The sequence below is a fragment of the Poeciliopsis prolifica genome, unplaced genomic scaffold (assembly GCF_027474105.1).
Source record: "Poeciliopsis prolifica strain line A6 unplaced genomic scaffold, Auburn_PproV2 SCAFFOLD008, whole genome shotgun sequence".
NCBI classification, from domain to species: Eukaryota; Metazoa; Chordata; class Actinopteri; order Cyprinodontiformes; family Poeciliidae; genus Poeciliopsis; species Poeciliopsis prolifica.
In genome coordinates, this window is record NW_026562383.1 from 10,684,031 (window position 1) to 10,707,543 (window position 23,513).

Here is a 23,513-nt window from a genome sequence, read left to right on the forward strand (position 1 = left end):
ATAATAAATAAATAAATAAATAAATAAAACGTCACGGCGAACAATGGTTTTCCTGTGCAAACAGGTGAATCCACTGCAATTAAATAGCTATACACAAGTTGATTTAAATGAAAGAGAGATATCTATCTATCTATCTATCTATCTATCTATCTATCTATCTATCTATCTATCTATCTATCTATCTATCTATCTATCTATCTATCTATCTATCTATCTATCTATCTATCTATCTATCTATCTATCTATCTATCTATCTATCTATCTATCTATCTATCTATCTTCTCAACTTAAATTATACAGATATTGCAGCACGCTGTATATTACAATGGTATTGATGTCTATTATCTTGTTTTGTGGATTCAGCAATTTTTCACAAAAATGTGTTAATAAACAAATACATACGTACATAAGTTCATCAATTAAGTTACAAAGTTTTGTAAATTTCTGCTTAAACGTACGACAAGTTAGACCGATGGCTATTTTCTGTGTAGTATTCTGGAAGATTGTCATTTTAATGTCTTTTTCCTGCATATGGAAAATGAAACACATAATATGTAGATGTAAGTGTACATGCAGTTCTATTAATAATCAGCATGGATGAGATGTTTTTGAAAACTTTGTTTTTTTGTTTAAAACTCGTAAATATCATATTGCATGTTTTGTGGTCAGCTATATATATATATATATATATATATATATATATATATATATATATATATATATATATATATATATATATATATATAAATTTATATATATATATATATATATATATATTTATATATATATATAATATATATATATATATATATATATATATATATATATATATATATATATATATATATATATATATATATATATATATATATATATATATATATATATATATATATATATATATATATATATATATTTCCTCACTAATACTGGTGGGATTACATTTTTCTTGTTCCTTAACAAGTATGTGACTAATGAGGATTGGTAACCGGTTAACATATGTAGCAAGACACTAATGTGCATATGTTTGCATATCAGAGTTCAGAACTAATGATGTCTCTGCTTTGGAATGGAGTGTCCCATTTGTCAGCTGAATGTTTCACTCACCACCTGAGTTAAGTGTCAAGGCATGGTGTTGGAGGCATGGGGAGAGGGGGGGGGGGGGGATACTCCACCTAAATTTATCGTCAGTGGCTGGAAGCTCACACATATAAACACGTTCGCTTCATTGAAAACATTTACTGTTTGTGAAAAGTTTAAAGCAAAGACTCCCGTGACAAGTTGACCTCATGAGGTCAATTCAACCACAACTTCAGCCTCTCCTGTCCAATCACAGAGCTCCTCCTACTTCCTAATGTCCGGGTCCCGAGCCAATCATTGCGCCCAGCTGAGAGCCAGAGGGGATAGCGTCCACAGATAAAAATCTTTGACCATCATCCGTCCTCTCAGAGCATCTTTCTTATCCTCCGAGGAACCCGCCCGAAACCCGGAGTGTGGATCCCAAACCCTCCCCGTTAGGATAACATTAGGCAACATCTTTGCGGCCCGGGTTCACTTTTCTTCCCCAACTGTGGCAACCTGTTACTCAGGAATCCAGACGACGGCGAAGGGTAAATGAAGCACAGCTGACAAAAGGTAATTGCTGGATTAAAAGAATAAAAGAAAAGAAAAAAGGCGCATCGCAGAAAGGCTCATCCAGGTGACAGAGATCGGAGGGAACATGACGGCGCTGGCAGGAGGTTTACCGAGGATGATGAGACCGACTCCTCACCAGAACTACCCGCGTGGAGGATACTCTTTGGAAGGTAAGGAGCCACTAGTTGCTGGTGGACATGACGAAAAAAGACAAAAAAGACAAAAAACAAATAAACAAACAAACAAACAAACAAAAAACAACAACAAACAAATAAAAAACTCGGAGCAGAAACTTTTGCAAACTTTGTCAAACTCTATTTGTTGAAATATTTACTCTTGAAAACTTACTATGTTAGATTAAAAAAAAATAATAATAATCCTAAACCAAAAAATAAAAAATAAAAATAAATAAATAAAAAATGAACAGTGACACATTTTTGAGAAAATGTAAGTATTTCAAAATATAACTGACATTTGTTACGCAATTTACAACTAATTTAATTTTGGGTGTCTCTGTTTCCAGAGGGATGTGATGCGAGTAGACTTTTCTTAGTAAGGCAGAAATTAAGAACAATTTTTCTAAGTAGAAATTGTGATTTTTTTTTCTTTTTTCTTTACATTTTAAGCATGCAGTCTTGCGATTTTTAAAATATTACCATAGATCATTTTGAAATGACCGTCAGCATTGTTGGATGATAAATTATGCGTCATTTGGAAACGGACAGTACCCGGCTCAATAAAAGCGCTCCCTGTCCAGTTTCCACTCCGTTAGGACAGGGTCGGGTCAACCAGCTCGGAGGAGTCTTCATAAACGGCAGACCTCTCCCCAACCACATCCGCCACAAAATCGTAGAGATGGCCCACCACGGAGTCCGGCCGTGCGTCATCTCCCGGCAGCTGAGGGTGTCCCACGGCTGCGTCTCCAAAATCCTGTGCCGGTACCAGGAGACGGGCTCGATCAGGCCGGGAGCGATCGGAGGCAGCAAACCAAAGGTATGGCGCAGATGATCGCACAGCTGTGTTTTCTATCCAATGGAAAGAGCGGGTTCATAAGAATTTAGTTTCCATGCTCCTGAGCTCTCTCAACTTTCTGAGATGTTCAGAAACTACCAGCAGGAGTTAAGCGCAGTCGCTGCAGCTTTTTCACGAAGGTAAAAAAAAAAGAAGTTTAGCAATTCGTTTTTTATCATGTCCTCTTTGTGATATATATTTATATTTTTTATATATTTTCCCCAAACAGATTGATATTTGGTGTTGTCAAAATATGGACCAACAAAGTCTGTTTAAAATGTTTTTTTTTTTCTCTCAAAGCAAAAGAGCGAAAAAGTTTATATTTATATCTTATATCAGCATTATGTAATTTGCTTAAGCGTGATCTGCCGTCCTTTCATATTTGTAACAATCATACACATATCAATGGTGTGTCAACTTCTGTGGGTATAAACTAGAAACTTGTTGCTGTAAATTTCTTGCATTTTGTGACTTTTGCGTTTTCTCCCGAGCCGCGGCTCAACGCTTTATTTCATTAACACGACTTGTCCTGGTTGCCTCCACAAAGCAAAGCGCCTCCCCAGAAGTGGACAAGAAGATCGAGGAGTACAAGAGAGAAAATCCCGGCATGTTCAGCTGGGAAATCAGAGACAAACTACTGAAAGATGGAATCTGCGACAGGAACAACGTCCCCTCAGGTACAGAACTAACAACAAACAAACAATAATAATAATAATAATAATAATAATAATAATAATAATAATAATAATAATAATAATAATAATAATAATAAACGCTGACATTTTGTTTGAACTTATTGTGGGTATTTTGGGCAGTATTCATTTGGTCTCTGTTTGTCAGTGAGCGCCATCAGCCGCATCATGCGTTCTAAATTTGGCGGCGTTGGCGAGGACGAGGAGGAGGACGACGAGATGGTGAAGAGGACGCTGGAGGAGAGCGAGCCCCGGACAAAACACAGCATCGATGGCATCCTGGGAGACAGATGTAAGTCCGACATTTTACAATCATCCAAACCACTGAGAGCAAAACAGAATACTGTGAAAATCTGGTTTCAATAATAATAATAATAATAATAATAATAATAATAATAATAATAATAATAATATATTGTTTTCTTATTCATAGTTTTTACGCTTCTATTTGAAAGTGTAACGTTTAAAGTTTGAAGCAGTTTACGCATACACTGCCCTAAAAAAGTAATAATAATAATAATGAAAAAGAAACTATACAGACCAGCTTAAAAAAAAATCAAACATTTGTTTAGCTGCCAAGCCTGAGAACGTTTTTTTTCTCTTAATCGGACATTTAAGGATGAACTTCACTGAACAAAGCGCGGAGAGTCCATTGAATCTCACACCTCAGTTTGACGCGCACAAAAGCCAAACTCCGGCAAGCAGCGCAGTGTCGTACAAAAAAAAAAAAAAAGCATTTTTTTTAAATAATGAGGAGAGAAAAGAGAGAGGGAGAAAGAAGATACGCTGATAAATAGGGGGTGAGAGGAGACATTATGAACTTGCAATGAGCGATGAATTATTCAGGGAGCCAGTGCGCCATGATTGCACAAAGAACTGCCCCACTTTGGAGCCTTCTCTCACTGTTAACAGTTGTTTTTTTTGTTTTCTTTTTAAGAAGCCAGGCCTTTAGACAAACACCTGTTGATTCATAACCTGTTGGAGACTCAGCAGGTTTGTTAAAAAGGAAACCAGGCACAAAACATGCAATAGTTAATTATTAATTAACTTGCGCTTGAGACGACGTTGCACATATTTCCACTTTAATATGTGCAAGTAATCAAAGAAGATTTACTTTGATCATAACTATGCAGGGAGAACTAGCGGAATGGACCACAAGCATATTGACTGACAATCGTTTTTTACGTAGCTTACAATTTTTTTAAATATCTCTTTATTTTATCACTCTTATTGTTTTGTGTGTGTGTTTTGTTTTGCGCAGTACCATTGAGGCCTCCAACAAGTGAGCACAGGGAAACTGTTCTCCTCACTAGATTAAGTCCAAACCCTTTTATTTCTCTGCACTTTCATCTCAGACTGAAGTCCGCCCCTTTTTCCTTTTGGCCCTGGGCGCCCACATTTAGTACGGGGGACACTTCCCACCCCTTCTATAGCCCGTAGCCGTGGCCGGACAAATCCACTGACTTGGTAAAAACTCGAGTTGATTATTTTGAATAAAATAATAGAGTAATCAAAGTTAGAGTGTCTAGTTTTAGTCGATGAGCATTGAGCTTTATGTCAGAAAAAAAAGTTTAGTTGTGTATTTTTTTGTGTGTATTTAATCTTTTTTATTATACTTTTTAAAAGAAAAACTATACTCAGTAACATCCTGAATACAACCTCTACTTTAATCCAGATCAGCCCTATTTTATTGTTGTGTCTCTCTATGGAAAGCAGTAGTTGTTTTTTCTTTTTTATAGCACTTCATTAGAATGTGAAAAGGGTGATTGGGGACCAAGAGAGGGTCTTCTGGCCAAATATTGATTAAGTAGGTGTTTGCAGAGGCCATTGTTGTGGTGGGGAGAGGCCTGTTGCTCTCTGCCCCTTTCTCCTCTACTACTATTGTTGGCCTTCCATTAAGTGCTAAGATCAAAGCTGACTCATTTAGATTTATTTGTCTGGGAAAAAGAGAGCTAAGGTTTGTGGGATAAAGTACACTGTGGCATCAGAAAGTTTAGCAAACTGCATTGTTGTTGCAGTAATGTGGACAATTATTTTGGTTTTAGTGTTTGCATTAAAATGTTTGCACAATGAATGAACAGCTATTCCTTCTCAGAATTTAAGGACTTATTTTCTGTTTATCTGTTCACTGAAGAATGTTTTCATTTTCTTTTTATTCTCTAATTATGAATCAGTGTCAAAATCACTGTTCCTCCTGCTAGTGTTCTTGATTTAATTGATTGTATCCTCCATTTATTAGTGTTAGCACATTAGCCTTTAGCCTCATTTAGCTAATTAAAGTAACCAAAGTCATGAAAGACAGCCACTCTTGCAAGATCTTTTATGACAGGACGGATGGGAGGGAGGGTGAAAGACAGAAAGAAGAAGGAGGGTGAAAAAAAAAGAAAGCTCAGAAATACAAACAGTCAAAGGGATAACTTTTCTTTAAAAGGGAGTCCTGCAGAGCCAGAGTGAATGAGCCCAGTTCTTTCAAATGTGCCATGGTGAACGCAGTCAACATGTAATAATTGGTCTCATTGAGGTGCATTCCAACAATCTGCTGCCATTCTCCTGCCTCCATTGTGCCGGGGCAGGCAAATAGCCAGAGGGACAGGAGGAATCAAGTGCTGACAAAACATGAAAGATTTAGCTGCTTTTGTCACAGGAGCTGAGTGGGACTTTGTTTGTGTAAATAAACTGGGTCTATATAGGCTCCCTGGGATCTTGGCATGGGTTTAGGATGAGGGATATTATTTGAAAGTGAGAAGGACTGGAGAGTTAATATCCGCGCTGTAGCGTATGTCTCGTTTTGGAGCTATTGTATGTGTAAGTTTTTAGTTCAAAAACCAGGAGAGAAGAAGTATGAAAAGATTTCCACTTCTATACCATCTTCAAAGGTTTGTGGCTTAAACATTGTAAAAAAAACTCCCCAGATGATACGCCTTCTAAAAGCTCAAAGTTGTTTTTAAAGTAGTGTGACAATATCCTTAAGCTGTAATCATCGAGGTATATTCAGATTTTTTTTTTTTTTAGTTTATGTGACTGAGGGCCCAAACTCAGCCAGAGGAATGTCTGCTGCAGCCACATTTCCGTTTTCCTCTGAGGGCTGGATAGTGCAGAAATTTATATGAGGGCTTTATTGTCCTTTTTCCTGTATTAATAGTGTTTATATTGCTTGTTTATTGTGCTGGACTTCTGGGGAAAACAAAGTGTAGTTCAGAAAGCCAGACAGATGGGTATTAGCACAAAAATGGAGAAAATTCTGCTCACTTACATTATCGATTTGTAAAATCACTTGTTTCTGTAATCATAGCTTATTATGACATGTTTTAGGGCATTTTCATATCATCTAGACATTTGTTTTGGCAAATTTTTTTTGCAAAATACCCCAAATATATGTAAAAATAAATTCTTTAAAATTCTGGTTGCAGGTTAAGTGTTATCATGCTTGAAGGCAAACATCTTTTGCGTTCTTTATCAGACTATTGAAGAGTTTTCTGAAGGACTTTTGTGCATTTAGCTTCATCAGTCTTCTTATCATCTCTGATCAGCTTCCCTGCCCCTGTTGATGAAGAGCAATCCACAGAATAATGCTGCCACTACCATGTGTGTCACCATGAGGATGGTATATTTTCTGTCATGTGCACTGTTAGTTTTCCTCAACTCTTACTATGTCCGCTCTGGAAACAAAAATGTTAATTTTACTCTTCTAATTTTTCACATGTCTTCTGGTAGACTGCAATCTTCCACAAAGGCCAGATTTGTGGAGTGTGTAAATTATAGTTAGTTGTCTTGTCAACAAATTTTTCCCTTCCTAGCTTTGGATCTCTGCAGCTCCTCCTGAAATTTTCTGGTTTGGTGTTTGACCTTTATGGTAATGTTTCTTTCTTTTACAACACAAGTGGACTATATATGCTAAATAGTTCAAATGATTAAATTGGATTTTCAACAAAACTTTCAGAGTAAAGAAGCTGAATGCAAACACATTCTCTACTTTTTTATTTTTTTTGTTGAAAACTGAAAAACCATGACTTTCTTCCACTTCATAATTATATGCTACATTATGTCTAAGGTTATGTGAGGTTACAAAATGTGAAAGGGAACAAATACTAAAAGCACTGACGGCGACGAGACGGCCTTCTTAAATATAAGCAGTCAGAACTTTCTTCTTCTGCGTTGGCATGATTCTCAAGACTCTCTTTCTTCAGAAAGAAAGAAAAAATCCACACTGGCTGATCTGCAACTGAATACAGACTCTATGCTTCATTAAAGCCTCTTTCTCTGTTAGCGCCCACATTGTGATCCCTCCAATATTAATTCAAAGGACAATTAATGAATGCGGGCCAACTTTGAAGTAATGGGCTGGGGTCCTGCCCCAAACCGGCCCCTTGGTGCTGATGTACTCCTCGCATTCTCCCCAAATAACCCCAGAGACACTGCAAAGTGACTGAAAGGAGAAGTAGCAAGCAATAGAAGGTCAAGAAGAGGAGCCCCAACAGAAAAAAGAACTCTCTATTTCCTCCAAGTATTAGCCAAGCAAAACTCTGTGATGGGGAGGATAAAGGGGTGTGAGGAGAAAAGGGTCGAGGGCATGGGGACTTTGCAAAGAGGGGCACAATGGGATGGTTAATTGAGTAAAACCAGACAGTGTTGTCAATCACTTAACTTTGTTTAGGCTCAGGTTTTGTGGACCTCTTTCGTCTTGGACATTGCACATTATGGACATGCCAGCAGAACCCTGTTTCTGATTGATTGATGGCATTTTCCCCTAAGTTTGGTGTGTTAGAGCTCTGCGTTTGCACCATTTGAAAATAGTAATAATAATACTAAAAAAAAAGAACAAGAAAAAAAACATACTCTGAGTTTATGGTGAAAGTATGTTTGTTTTTTCTCTGAATGCTCTTGAAGTTAGTCTGAAGAGCCAGCGCGAGGCTGCTTTCGCTGCAGTGCTGTGTAGTTGTGTGAAAAGGTCAGGGGCCAACTTAGGGTCACTTGACTGTTACAACTATCAGGCCCCAGGAACTGGAGGTTAGGATAATATTTAGAAAAGATCTGAGCTCAAAAAACTGTGTAAGGATTTCAAAGCAATGGTCTTGTGCTGCCCTTTTAAATGCCTTAAAACACCTAGATTTTTTTTTAAACAAAAGCTTATTTTCTTGAAAGAAGCTGCTTGGTTTGATTGTTGTCTTTGCTCGTTAGTCTCCGTTGAGCTGGAACGTGCAGTGGACGAGCCTTTTTAGCTTGTGGCCCAGTGTGGGCTTCGCAAGTCGCTTTGTCTCCACATGGAGGGTGGAAATGCCACCGTGAAAATGTCACCAAACTGCACCGCAGTGGAACGGAATAATAACCATCACACACTGGGTGCAAATAATAGCCACTCAGTGCCATTCGTGGCTTCTTGTCACTGCTGTGGTGTTAGACAGAGATACATCCTTCAGCTTCATATCGCCAACTCCTTCTTTGTCCGTTAAGTGCCAACCTCCTGCGCGCTTTCGCTTAATTTTGTTTTGTGTCCATCACATCATCATCTCACTCTCCTTTTATTTCTGTAACACCCCCCCACACCCTCTTTCCCAGGCAGCTGCAGGTTCCTAGGGGCTCTTTAGCAAGTCAAGTGAGCAGCCCACTCACTCCCATTTTTTCTCTTAAACTGTTAACCCCAGCTGAGTCCATAAGCTGTCAGTTTACCATTCTTTCCCCCTCCTCACCCCCCACACCTCACTCAGTGCATCTGCTCACTTTGGCTCTACGCGGCACGCAGCTATTTTATTCAGTGGCCCACTCACACCACACTCCCTGTCCTGAAAGAGCCAGATCTACTTCCCTGGGCAAATAGCGAGTTCATTTGTCTCTTATGCCCTTTGTTTTGCATTGCGAACACATGTCACCAGCTCAATTACCTTCTCTATTAAAAGCCCCAGGAGGATGGGCCAGCCAGCCCCTACTAAGACAAGGCCATAAACTGCCCCATATGTTTTGGTTTCTCTTTCCATATGTGATTTCTCATTTCTTATGCTTTGTCACACTTTCCATTTCTTTTATTTACATTCTTGAACCACGGATGGGAATTTCTCTGCACACATGAGCAAAGATGTTGCTGTGCATAGCTCAGCATGTCTACTTATATTAGTGTATCCTAAAGCGTAAGAGAGGGTGGGAGAAGGGTGGATATCTGCCAAGATGAGACTGAACAGTAAACAAGGTCAGCCTTTATTCTGACGGCAGGAATCCTTTCTGTTTTTTCTTTTTTTTTGGGGGGGGGAGATTTTTTTATTTGCATCTTAGAAGCACTCCTCCTACCACTGAAGCTAATGAAACCTGGAAGTTCACCAGATTGACATCATTTTTATCTGTTTTTGGAACATTTTTTAAGTTAAGAAATCTTTTTGATTTGATTCACAGTGAATGGGACATTTTTCAGTCACCTGTTAAACTCAGTTCTACTTCCTAAATATATTTCATTTTTTACTGGTTAATTGACATTACTCAGTGTTCATGTCTTATAGAATTTCTTTGCAGGTCTACACTTAGAGGAACTGACTTTTTTTTATAACTCGTTCCAGTCAAACTTTGTCTTTCTTACTTTATTTATTATGAGAAGGATACACATTGAATTGCTCACTCAAACTTTATTTATAGTACTTTTCAGACAGACAGGTATAACCCACTACAAATGAGTTACACCTGTCTAAATAAACAAACAAAATACAAAAAAATTGAGAAATTTAATTTGCTATATTGATTGAATATTATCATGTAGTGAAGACACATCAGAACTGTCAGGGGAACAGCCAGTACTGCTCCCTAAATGTCAGACTTTCTCTGGCTGGGCTCTATCAGACATTCAGCTTTAAAAAAAATAAATAAAATAAAAAACCCTCGCCTTACGATACAATTGAACAGATAATGATTTACTTTGGTAAAAATAAATGCAGTAACAAAACGATCAGAAAAGTATCAATAATTGTAAATGCAATATAGTCCAAAAAGATTGGATAAAATGTGGTGCAAATGTAAAATTAGAAAAATCCAGATAAAATAATAAAATATCAATGCATTCTAAATGACTAAATGTCAACTATAAATTTCTCTAAGTAGGTTGACTTTTAGTTTGCAGTTGAAATAATTAACACTCTCCTCTACTATTATATTTTCAGTAAAGTTTTCCTATATAGAAGTGTCATATATGGAAAAGAACTCCTCACTGACACTAACAGAGGAGCTTTTCCACAAGACCCGAACATGAGTGCATGAGTGATAAAAGCAACAATTTTTTTCCCCTGATATGAAGCGGTCTTTGCCCAAACTTGAAGTTGCTCTAAAACTTTCTGCCTTTGAAAGAACTGTCCGAAATCTTCAGCTTTGCACTGACCGAGCTGATGAAAGCTATGCGGCATTAATGAATACCTAAAATACAGTCAAAAATGTATCAACTGGTCTCGGGTAAAAATGTAATATAAAATAAATAACTATGTGTTATCTGGGTTGCTATGGAAATGAATGTGACTTCTTTTACATTAATAAGTGGCAACATGTAAAGATAAAAATAGTGCAGCTTAACAAATAATGTTCTAAATGAGATACGAGTTAAACTATGTATGAAGATTAATTACCAACCAATGTAAAATGAAATATTCCCATTCTTTGGGTTACTGTATTCCAAGTATTAGCTGCTGTGTCAGAGAAAGCTAAGTGTCCGCTTATGCTGTGCGGGATCTAAAGCATTTCCTCTGGGTACAGACAGGGACAGGCCCCTTGTTGCTTTATCTGTTGCATAGAATTTGATTTAGGAATTTAAGTAACAACGCCGATACTTTCCCATTATATGCCCAGTATTATCTCCTGTCATTGTTGTGTGGAATGTGTGGGACCAAGTCTGATTCAGCATCAGCTTGGCTTAAATCATTCCAAGACAGACGTAGAACAGTGTTTGACAGTGCCTTAGATGTGGATGTATAGCAATGGGTGAATCCAGGAAGAGACGAGTGATGTGAATGGCTGAGGTGAAAAAGACAGGTCCTATTTTTTTTTAAACAATCACTGCCTCCCCCTCATTTGCCATAGCTGTGCACCCTCCTCCCTCAACCCCAGCATCTTCTTCAGGTGCTTTCAGCTTTCCTTCTCCTCTCCATGTCAACCCCTTTGACTTCCCATCCCCCAGCTTTGTGCCCCTCAGGCCGTGGAAGGAGGGAATATAGGGGTGCTCCCCTGCTGTGCCCCTCCACAGCTCCAATGGCCCTTCTCTGGACCCTTTTGTGCCCCCTTTTTTCTCCTCCTACTCCTCATTCCCCTACTCCAGCCCCCAATTTACCCTTCAGCCCCCCAGGTCCCCTGCTGTGCAGGTGACAGGCCCCTGAATGAGGGCCCGGGCGTCCCTGATGGCTCCTACAGATGGAGCGTGGTAATCGGTCCAATAGAGCCCTGCCACAGGCTTTTCCCCACTGGGATACAAAGGCCTGGCCACATCACTCCCCAAAAATAAAGGAAAAAAGTGGGTGAAGAAGAAGACAGAAAAAGACAAAAGAGCAAGCATAGGATGACAAAAGCATCACTGTCATTTGGCATTACGGAAGAGTCAAAGATGGAGTGTTGTCTCTAGAGTTACAAATAAAAACAGGAAGGGAAAAAGAGGAAATGGTAAAAAATAAAAAGGGCTGTGGGGGTAACCCTATAGTAAATAGAGAGAGCCAATGGATAACTGTTACCTTCAAAGTTCTCTAAGCTTTCCTTCACTAAACAGCATGGAAATATATTTTCTAAATGACAAAAATTGGCTAAATAAAGCAGCTTGCTTGAGTCTCTGTTAGCTTGGCACCTCAATTTGTTTTAGATCTAATAATGAGCTTGTCTCAGAGTTAGGATTGTGTTTTTTTTTTTTTTTTTTTGCCATCAGGCCTTTGCGTAACGGCATTCCCAGAGGCCAAATCTGTGTGTAATGCCTGGTCAGACACACACTGGCAACCAGTGCAAAGACTTCCTGCCTTCCTTGCAGAGGCTCCAGAGCCAAGGGGAGATCACTGTCCCTCGCTCTCAGCCCCCCCTTTAGTGTCTGACTTGGCACTTTTATAATTAAAGCCTATGAATCTAGAGGAATAAGAAAGAGGCTGAGACAGACCAGCCTTTCCCTTGCATGCACCTGTCTTTTTACTTTTGAGCATTTTATGTCTTCACAGTTTATTGCATCAAAAATGTGGAGGGATCCCTCATGATGATTTTCTCACTGGGGTTGATTTAGGAGTGCATTACAACTCAAGATCTACTGAGTGACAATTAGCAATCCAGAGTCAGCAGATGTGTGTTTTTAATGGAAAAAATGATTGGAATGGAAAAATGACGGATAAGATTGTTGGTGATTGTCAACTAAAAGGCTATTATGCAAATTTTAAGGGATTTATAGTTTTTTTTTTTTAAATAAATGAGAACCTCCACACAAATTTAGATATTTAAATTTCTGATATTGTTTGTAAAGTTCACTGTTCTTCTTCTTCTGCCCTTCCCCTGTCAGCTGAGTCAGTTTCTCTTGAACTGAACAAGCAGATTAAGAAGCACCTGCAACGGGCTGCCTTTCCTGTGCTGCTGAATATCAGCCTAACGCACAGCATGGCTAAGACTAGAAGAGACACAGTGTCCCAGGCGACTGATGCCCCAGAGGGATCTTGTCCGCTTTAATCCATGTTCAAGCAGGCTTTTGCTTTTGATCCCCCGGGAACTACTGAGGAGTTTAAGAAATCAGGAGAACACAATCTAGAGTGGCTCTGTGCGATGTGCTGTGAAGCAGCTGCTATGCTGTGTGAAACTATTAAATTTACATCAGAAGAAGTAGACACAGTCAAACTCGAAAACCAAAATCTATGAAACATCAGTTGTGAAGGATGAATTATTTTATATCAAGGGAGCAATCTGTATCACAAATTGAAAGAAAGAGATTTTGTATATTTCTCATTATTACGATTTTTTAACCAGTTTATCAGGTTTGAAATGATTTCATTTTATATATGAATACATCATTTATTTATATCACAATAAGATCTACTCCCAAATGTATTATTTAATCAAATCAAACAAAAAAAATGTTAACATTTAAGCAACATTACTTCTGTAAATTAATTTAACAAAAAAAATAATATTTTCCAAATGTGAAATAGTATTATTTCAACTGATAAATGCTTTTAAACTCAGAAACAAACTCAAACTCATAAAGTTAGTCATAATTCTGTGTTGCTAAATCGGCAATATATGGTTATTCATTGCAAACTGACAGATATACTTCATTAGACAATATGTCTTTTGAGTTGAGCCGTTCCGGATCACAAAAACTTCAAGGGCCATGATATCAGCAGCATGGAAATAAGTATTTTATTAAACTGCAATGGCTTTGCCTTTGTGTGCATGTTGTTGATATTATAAATTAATTGAAAACGTTTTTTTTTTTTTTTATTCCAGCGAGCCACTCGGACGAGGCTTCAGACGTGGACTCTGAGCCGGGCCTGCCGTTAAAGAGGAAGCAGCGCCGCAGTCGGACGACCTTCACAGCAGAGCAGCTGGAGGAACTGGAGAGGGCCTTTGAACGTACGCACTACCCAGACATCTACACGCGGGAGGAGCTGGCTCAGAGGGCCAAACTGACAGAAGCTCGAGTTCAGGTTAGAAACACGAGCATGCATGCAAGTCTCAATCTTGACAGCACAGTGATCTGTCACTCCCTCCGAGACACATGGGTGTTAAGTTGTTTTGGGAAGTTGCTACACATTCTTTACAACCATTAGCCATGTGTTCCATCCCCAAAACAACCCCAGACCTCCCTTATTGCTCCACATGGAGACACTCACAGCCGACTATATACAAAGACATCTTTCTATTTTTGTCAATATTTTGCCAAAAGGGGGCTATGTAAAACTCTGCAAATAGATTCTCAATATAGATAGCTTCTCAATATAGCTCTTAATAGCCATAACAGCCCTCTGGCAATGTATGAACTCTGTGACGTTAAGTAGCTTACAAAGATGTGGTTTCACTGCGCTCTACAGATGTTAAGATCACTATCAGCATAGGTCCCTGCAAAGGAACAGAGAGTCCTTGCACAGAAACATTTTCAGTGACCCGAAATAATTCTAACTGTTCCTACTACAAAAACATTTAAAATAAAATAAATAAATAATAGCCTGACATACAGTAGTGCAATATTGTGAACTGGAAGGAAATATATTTTTTATGTAACATTGTTTTATTAATAAAAATCGGTAAAGTGTGTATTCAACCTTTTGAGTAAATACTTTTGCTGCAAGGGGCTTCTACCATTCTGGGGCTTCTAGAAACATATTTTTGCTGTTCTTCTAAAGCTCAGAAAGTCTGGATTAAGAATGTCTATGTAATGGCAGATTTTAAGTTTCTTACCTAATTTAGGACAGAACTTTGAGTGGCCCAGTCTAACAATTGTTTCATGCTTTGATCTTAATCGCTCTGTTGTAGTTCTGGTTGTGTAATCAGGGTAATGAAACTCCACTGCAGCCTTAAGCTTTTTCTAGCCTCAAACTGGTTTCTATTATTTTTATGCATTTAACTTTATGCATAATCCAATAAACTTTCACCAGCGTTCCTGTTTCTACTTAACGGAAGTCTTCCCACACCCTGATGTTGCCACCAACATGTTTCATAGTGGGGATGGTGTGTGACGGGTGATGCGCGTGATAGTTTTGGGCTAAAATGTTTAACTTTTGCACCATTCGACTAGAGTACCTTCTTCCACATTGGTGTTGTGTCCCATATATGCATTATGGCAAACCAGGCCTGCTCACAGATTTTTTTCTTGGCCCTCTTCCACAAACGCCAGATTTGTAGACGGCATGACAAATATAGTTCCCCTGTCAACAGATCCTTTCATCTGTCAAATGGAGCTCTCACAGAGTTACTATGGGGGTGTTGCTTCTCTGATTAAGGATTTCCTTACCCGTCACTACAATTTTAGATGGTTGGTGAAACAATGCTTCATGTCATGATCAGTGCTTAGAATATTATTTTTTTACCTAACCCTGGTTTAAACTTTTCCATAATTTAATTCACGTTGGTGACGATTTTCTAACAAAAAAAATTCTTTCACGTTCAATTGTACTTTTCTTTCAGGTGTGGTTCAGCAACAGAAGAGCTCGGTGGAGGAAACAAGCAGGAGCTAATCAGCTAATGGCTTTTAATCACCTCATACCAGGTGGTTTCCCTCCGTCAGCCATGCCAGGCCTGCAGCCTTATCAGCTGTCAGACAGTCCCTACCCTCCAACCTCCATAGCCCAAGGTGGGCCTAGTTAAACACACATTTGTCTTAATGCTTAAACTGTTGCAAGACTATGAATAAATAAAATGTCAGCAGCATAACAACTCCCTGTTTTATTCTCATCAGTCTCTGAACAGCCGAGTACAGTCCACCGGCCTCAGCCTCTGCCGCCCACCTCTGTTCACCAGAGCTCGCTCAGCTCATCCGCTTCCCAAGAAGGAGGCTCAGGATACTGCCTTTCCTCTGGAAGACACAACTTCTCAGGATACTCGGACAGCTTTGTACCCCCGACAGGACATGGCAACACTGTAAATCCCAGCATCAGCAATGCCATCTCTCCACAGGTCAGTGACGTCAAATATAATTGAATTAAAATAATAATTTGTCTCATCATTATTTGGCAAAACACAATATAGTTACTTGGATGTTTTGGTGTGAACTTAAAGAAATTATCATTGAATATTTTTAAAAAACATAAAGAGCTTACTAGAACATACTGGACATTATTAACACCAGTTGAGCGTTTTAACAATTTGTGGCGTGTCTGATGGTTTGCCTGATGGCAGCATTTAAATGCTTTGTACCTGTAGAGACTTTGAATCCTAGATTCTGATCAAAGGGTTGGGACATTCGAATATCCTTCTTAGCTCCTCTCACGATCCTCTCCAGAGGCCTCTGGTCTGCCATGTTCCAGCTGGAGACTAATGCTGAGCTGGAGTCTGTGAACATGCCTTCAACCACAACTCTGTCAACTCTTAAGCCCCTTCTGAATCATTCTTTAGTTACAAGATCTACGGCAATCTTTATGGCGTGCAATAAAGGGAAAATCCAACATAGAGTGGGAGGTTGATGACATCAAGTGGTTAAACACCTGTGACTGTTATCAATGACAAGGGATAACACAAGATTACGTAACAACCATGCAAAGTAAAAGTTTTAAAGGATACACTGAATCTGGTGCATATTGTTCAAGATGGTGCACAACAATGTTTCTTGTATTTTACCATTTGCAAGAGGACTCTGACACAGTGCTCAACTTGAATATGTATTTTACTCATGCCTGTTTGGTTTCGAAATCCTAGCTGCATATTTTGAAAACACACAAATTCAGCCGACCGAGTTGTGTGATGTGGGGATCTGTGGCTTTCTGTTTATTGCAGAGCTCTTACCTGGAAGATATAATAGTCCATGGGTCCTCCTCTAATATGTATATATAAGTGTGCTCACATACATATGTTTCTGTGGAGCAAGCTCTCAACAATCTGGTGATTCTCAAACATCACAGCATATTTAGCACATCAGTAAACGGAAGGCTTCATGAAGTGTACCTTATGGCAAAAATAATAAAGCACACAGACACATGCTTCTCTGCGTGACCTATGCAGCAGGTGTCACTGTCGCAACAATGATAAATCCTTGTCAGGATGAGGAACTCTGTAGCTGTTCATTTTTTTTGTTTATCTCGACAAATAGTTTGATGAATTTAAAATGTGGCAAATGTCCATCACCGGAGAGGCGGAAAGGCAGCAGACACGGGGAAGGATGTATGGATGTCAGACGATGACACAAATCAAAACTGAAAAGACAATTATGGTTGATTACACAGTCATCAGTGTCTATCAGTGGCACCCTATGAGTCCAAGAGATGGACTAACAGGCGGAAAACGAGCTTTTAGCTGGCACAAAGGGTGGTCAGCCCTTGTGCTTTGCATGTTGGGTACCAATTCCCATGAGAGAGGATCTCCATATCCTGTTATTCACAGATAAAAAAACAAATAGAGGAAAAAATGGGAGGCAGGTTTGTTGCTTTTTGTTATTGATGCCTCTGAAAGCCTCTTTTGAAACTGAAAGTATAATTAACTACTTTCATGTGCAAGTTCCAGTTATATTTTTTCCCTTTAATGTCTTACCACATGAACTGATAAAATGTTACCTGTTTTTAATGAAAACCGAGTTAGAGTGACACAAAGCAAAATGCAAGTGCAAATTTGTGTAAACTGGTAGTCTTAATAAACTTTAAACTGTACTTCAGATAATGATTTTAGCCAAGCAAAGCTGGTCTGCAAGGTGGATGCTTTCTCCCGTCAGTGGACGTGGTAGGAGTTCAAATACTTGCAGGGTCAAAGAGTGATATGAGCTCCAACAAAAAGACCAAAGGTGCCCAGTCTCTGTGCATGGTTTCAGCATTAACCTTTCCAAGCAGCTTACGTAGAATGGAAATCTCATCTGTCAAATTGCACCACTTTCCTTTAAGGTTTTTCTCAGTCTGGGAATGCAATCACGTAGCGTTCCAGTGTCCTAATTGATTGGAATGAAGTAATCTAGCTATTCATAACAAAGTGTGTAATTTATGCAAATGAATCACTTTGTTGGCTAATTTGTTTTAATTTGTGTATTCATTGCAGCTGTTTGAGTGTATATTGCAAATCAGTTTTCTCTATTTCGTATGATGATTTAATTAATTTTCAGATTTTAACTTAATAAGAGAGAGGAAAGGAGAAATACATTCATTGACATTGACAGTAAAGGACCTCTTTGCACTTGGAAAAAGTTTACAACTTTAGTTTTTCTACGATTGCCTCAGCTTTAAGGATTTATATGCCCAATCCTTGTAGAAATTACATCTCCTGTGTTATCTGAACTCCAGATTTGTCTCTAAAAGCTACCTATTATTCTGTATACATGAGCGAATTCCACTAACTCCAGATATGGTCACAGTACTGCATAGTCCTGCTGTAGAGAAGGTTTGCTTTAGATCAGAGATATTCTCATCTGAGCAGTTAGCTCTGCAAACTGAGCAAACAAACAGAGTGATGGCTTTCTCCATCTCTGGCGTCGCAGCTCTGATCTGGTGCATACCTTAGCAATCCTTTCTCACCAAGGAAGCAAGCAACCAGGATTTGCACCCCCTGGGACCTAATCCCCGGAACAACCTCAAAACAGACAGACCATCGGGGAACTGCTGCTGTTTCATTTGCTCAAACTCTGGACACAACAGGGCACTATTAGTACCTTAAATCATCTTAGATATCAATTGGCATTGCCTTGTCCAAAAATAAAAGTATCAAAGTTTGGAAAATGATGAGTTTGAAACCTTGTTATTCATTGATTATTAACCTGCAGGCCAAAAAATGGATGTCTAATAGTTATTTAGATAAATTGTGTTCTATGGGATATATTTTATTTTTACTTGTATAGTTCATATATTGAAGCCAAACAAGTTAACCTTTGTCTGTGGACATGTACATTTTCTGATAAACTGGAAGTGATCTGGAAAAGTTCACGTTTTCTCATTGTTTGCTATCATCTGCCAAACAAAGGCTACTTGGATTTTAGTTCTGGCTTTTGCTGTGTTTTGTCCAAAATGGACTTCTACACAACTTTGCTTCTCACGCAAAGCCTTATGCAGCTGTGCACGATGGATCAGTGATACCCCAGCAGACCTGACATCAGACAAAAAAAAAATAAATCCCACATGAACATACACAGGCTCGCTGCTGAGGCATGACTCCACATAAAGGTAGCTCTGACATAAAAACACACCTTATTTCTGCTTCTCGTGTAACCTTTGGTCTCCTTTATGAGAACATGGTCATTTTGAAGATAGAGGCAAAAAGGTAATGTGATACAAGCATTTTTTCATGTATGCATACAAAGGAGATTTGCTTTCTGTAAGTTCAGGCTACAAGATATTGCCTCATGCAGTTTATTAAATTCTTATGGCAGCTTTGGGACAAATTTAGAGTGAATCTCTTTTATTTTGTTTAAATTTTAAGATATACAGCGACATAAGTATTCATTCTCTTTTTATCAGGCCAAAACAACAAATTTTAGTGCATTTTATTGAGGAAAATGACAGATGGTTTGAAGGCGTTTCAGAGAGAAACAATTGCAACGTGTCTCAGGCATTTCTATTCAACCCCACTGTCGATATAATTTCATTATTTTCAAAATAGCTGAAGCTCATTCAAAATGAACAGCACTTCTCTAGTCTTGCCACAGATTCTCAGTTAGATTTAGGTTTGGACCAACTAGCCTATTTGAATATTTGTATATGCTTTAATCTAAGACTTTTCATTATAACTCAGGTTGTAAATTTAATGCTATTGTCTAGCTGGAAGGTGAACCTTTACCCCAAGTTTGCACTTGGGGTAAAGTTGGAGCTGCTAAAGTCCAGCTTTATCAATTCAGTTGAAAGATAGTATTCCCACAGCATGATGCTAAATGTTTAATTTTTGTGAACTCTAACTTAGAACAGATATTAGTGAAGTATAGCAGTGTTTAAGCTTGACTTTTTATGGATTTATGGGTTTATATAAATGAAGTGGTCCTTTTTGCTACTTTTTATGAAAGGAAGAATGACAGAGTGCATAACAAATAGTTGCCCTGGGAGCTCTGCATAGTCTAATTAGTACTCTGCTTTTCGAAATCTGCCAGTTCAGGTGGATGGTTATGTCTGACTAGTTTTGAGTGATACCCTTTTTTTTTTTTGTCTTAAATTGATTTTCAATGCTTATGATGTTTTATAAACCCTAACTTCTGAACAATCTAACACCTGACCCGTCTCCTTGGTTTCTTGGTCTTCATGGCACACAACATTTCTGAGTGCTTTGTAGAAAACCAGGACTTATACTGAAAACAAACAATTTGTGCTAATATGTCACATAAAATACAGCAAAGTTTGGGGTTGTAATGTGACAAAATGATGAAAAGTTCAATGGGGGGTGAATATTTGTGCAAGGCACTGCATGCTGTTCTTTCATATACTTCATGACAAAACATTGGTGAGGAAAAAGATGCAACTGGTGTTAGTTTTAGAATCAATTAATCAAATGTATTTGTATAGCACATTTCAGCAACAAAGCTTTATCTCATAGAAAAAACAGTGAAGAAAAATGTCTACCAAGTTTTGAAATATAGCTGTCAATAGCAGCATAGAGTTTTCATGAGTGAAAACTGAACAAAAATGATCAGCATTGTCCGTATGTAATGCTGAATACTAGAAAACCTCAACGATGTCGCTTTCAGTTGAATTGACATGCGTTCTAATGATTCGGTCTCTCTGTATCTCCTTGTAGGTGATGGGCTTGCTGAACCCGAGTGGAGTGCCGCATCAGTCCCAGAGTGACTTTGCCCTCTCCCCTCTCACAGGAGGCCTTGAGCCTAACGGAGCCATTTCTGCGAGCTGTCATGGCTCTCAGCGCTTGGAGGCCCTTCCAAGCCTGAGCAGCATGCCCACCCTACCAAGTACACAGTCTTACTGCCCACCTTCTTACGCCTCCCCAGCCTATGCTGTCGACCACCACCCAAGCTACCAGTATGGACAGTATGGACAGAGCAAGGTAGTGCACCTTTGTTTTTATTGTAGAAACAGTTTCATTCATACTGGTTGTTATTGTGAGGACACATCATTCTGCAATGCCATCTGTTGGCTGTTGATTTAGCCAGAATTTTCAAACTCGTAGTTAATTACAAAGACCCCTCTGATTAGGGAGCGTCTCAAATCTCCATGTGCTGCACTGGAATTAGATTGGGGTTTGGGGATCGCTAGTGGCCGGGTTACTTCAGTTTATATTATCATCATTATGGTGGCCCAGTCGCTGTCTCAGTACACTCGTTTTTACTAACTGTTCTTTCATGACCCTGTGTGATGAGCTTGCCCATCAAATCCACAGAGCAGCTCACCAAGCCATGTAATGACCTCTGTGTAACAAGGATAGCTGCCCAAATAAAAGAAGCCACATTCCCAAAGTATGTTTGACAGGAGGGAGGGGGGATTGTGTGTGTTAGAGGCCTGATGTGAGGTACACCACCACATGTTGACCGGCCCGTCAGTGCCAACATCTTGATGTCATTAATTTAGTCAGGGACCTGGGAGAAAACCACATGTTTTAGGCGGGGGTGGGGGGTTGTTCTCGTGAAATGTGTACGGGTCTGTACGTGAGCACAGGTATGTATGTATGAAGGCATGGTGAGAGGGCTCTTTAGCAGTGGGGGCGATTACAGCCCCTGGCAGCCGAGGATTAGAACCATGTGTCCCTATGGAGGTCAGATTTGGAATTGTTATTGATCAGTAAAGCAGTGCCAGAGATCCAGGCTAAAACTTGGTCAACCCCACTGTCTTCTGGATTGCTTTCTGGTCTTTTAACCAGAGAAAAACTATAATTCTCGCCTGCTGCAAAATACATTTAAACTTTTTGATTACATGGAAATTTTGTTGTTGAAATGCTTTTTTTCTTATTTTTTCTCACTTTAATAGGTGCCTTTTATTATATGAAGCCCCAACATGGCCTATACAGGAAGTTCATATGGATTCGCTGGCATTCCTACCCGGAGAGAGACGCCATCCTCTGCATTTGCCAACTTCTCCAGCCCTAGGGACAGCAAGACCGGCAGTGTGGGAGGTGGAGGGGTTTATTTGGTTTGACTTCAGCAAGAAGCAGAGATACTTTAGATGGTTGTGTAGTGATGGAAACAAAGAAATTTCACTGTAATAATTAAAGACTGTAGGCAATACCCCACCCCACAACCTCATGCCCATCATGGCAAGCTGAAAGGACCAAGAACAGGGTTTTTTTTCTATTTTTTTCTGAAAAAAATAGGAAGCTTTGTGTATGAACAGAACGTTCAAGACTTCGTATTTGGATCCTACAGTGAGGTGGGGATATAATGTGGACTTTTCCAGCCCCTGGTGCCTCTGTGGTCGTTTTGTGGTTGAAGGTTAGACAGGTTGGTGATAGTGTGCTCAGCTGTAATACTTATCTCAGAATGTCTTCATGACAAAGTCTTACTGTATATTGACGAGACTCATGCATATGTAGTTCGACATAAACATGTGGCTGCATTTGGAAATCCAGCAAGAAAGCATGAACTGAAGCTAAGTGGTGTCAGTGCAACCCAAAGAAAGTGCAATACATTCATACCTCATGTGCTGTAACAGAACACAGATTGAGGATCTCCAGTTATATTCTTGATTAGCTATCTCCTTTTTGGTGGTATTAAATTTTGGGTGAGTGCATTTATCAGTCAGGGGAACTTATCAAGCAATGGATAAAAGTCAATGTAGTCATACAGTCTTTTGCCAAAAAATATATTAAAAGATTCTACCGGTGAGTACAATATTCATCTTGACTGTTAATTTTTGTTGTCGCTTTGCATGTGTTAGTTTTTTTCAGGATCTTATCAATTTGTAGGTGCCCTCCTTATTTATTAAATGTTGCTCAATTGTGTTTTTTGTTTTTACTGTAATTCTTCTACAACTGCTCCACTGTGCTAAAGTCTTCCAAACAGTTCATTATTCCCTTTCTTTTGTATGATTTTTTAAAAAAAAATTACAGTTGTGTGATTTTTTTTTGTTGTTGTTGTTGCAAGACGTTTTGTGTAAAGCATAGCACTATTTCTATTTATAATAAACAACGTGCAAAATACAGATGCTTTACATTTGGAATATTTTCATTTGTTTGTGGGATTTAAACAAAAAAATGTATAGTTAATTTCTAAAATTAGAAACCAGCAATTCTGTAAAATTTATTTTTGTAGTGCTGTCTAATTTACAATTCTTCATCTCTTAAAAAAAGCTATATTATAAAAGCTTTATTACAAGCTTTATTATACAAAGGAACTGAAAAGTTTATGTTCCTGATAAAACACCAGGATTTCACAAAGTACAAGAAGTAAAAGTTAGACCATACATTACATGATCACATTTTAAATGAATATGGTTTGAATAAATTACCTTTGAGTTCTTTTTTATCAGAAATAACGTGACATGTGTCTTCATATTCACTTAGAAAACAAACACATCCTTAAAAGTGATAACAAAGAAACAAAACTGTAATTTTGTTTGTGCTCTTCTAACTTTTGTACAAAGACAATTTGATGGCTTTACCCCAACAATTGCAAATAGACAAATGAAAGGTTCTACTGCAACA

The 23,513-nt window shown here is 38.6% G+C and overlaps 1 protein-coding gene across 1 annotated transcript; it reads left to right on the forward strand.

Moving 5' to 3' along the window:
* Window positions 1-1,462: 1,462 nt before the first annotated feature.
* On the forward strand, window positions 1,463-23,020 carry pax3a (paired box 3a). The gene is made up of 9 exons (XM_055033800.1): window positions 1,463-1,805; window positions 2,393-2,628; window positions 3,194-3,323; window positions 3,487-3,630; window positions 13,761-13,960; window positions 15,438-15,603; window positions 15,709-15,926; window positions 20,661-20,924; window positions 21,842-23,020. The coding sequence occupies exons 1-9, from the start codon at window positions 1,721-1,723 to the stop codon at window positions 21,857-21,859; spliced, it is 1,461 nt and encodes a 486-aa protein (XP_054889775.1). The 5' UTR covers window positions 1,463-1,720; the 3' UTR covers window positions 21,860-23,020.
* Window positions 23,021-23,513: the final 493 nt, after the last annotated feature.

Bases quoted from the DNA above. Each gene is read 5' to 3' on its own strand.
- pax3a (XM_055033800.1), top strand. From the start codon at position 1,721: ATGACGGCGCTGGCAGGAGGTTTACCGAGGATGATGAGACCGACTCCT. The intron at 1,806-2,392 runs GTAAGGAGCCAC...CTCCCTGTCCAG, and splicing joins TGGAGGATACTCTTTGGAAG to TTTCCACTCCGTTAGGACAG. The intron at 2,629-3,193 runs GTATGGCGCAGA...GCCTCCACAAAG, and splicing joins TCGGAGGCAGCAAACCAAAG to CAAAGCGCCTCCCCAGAAGT.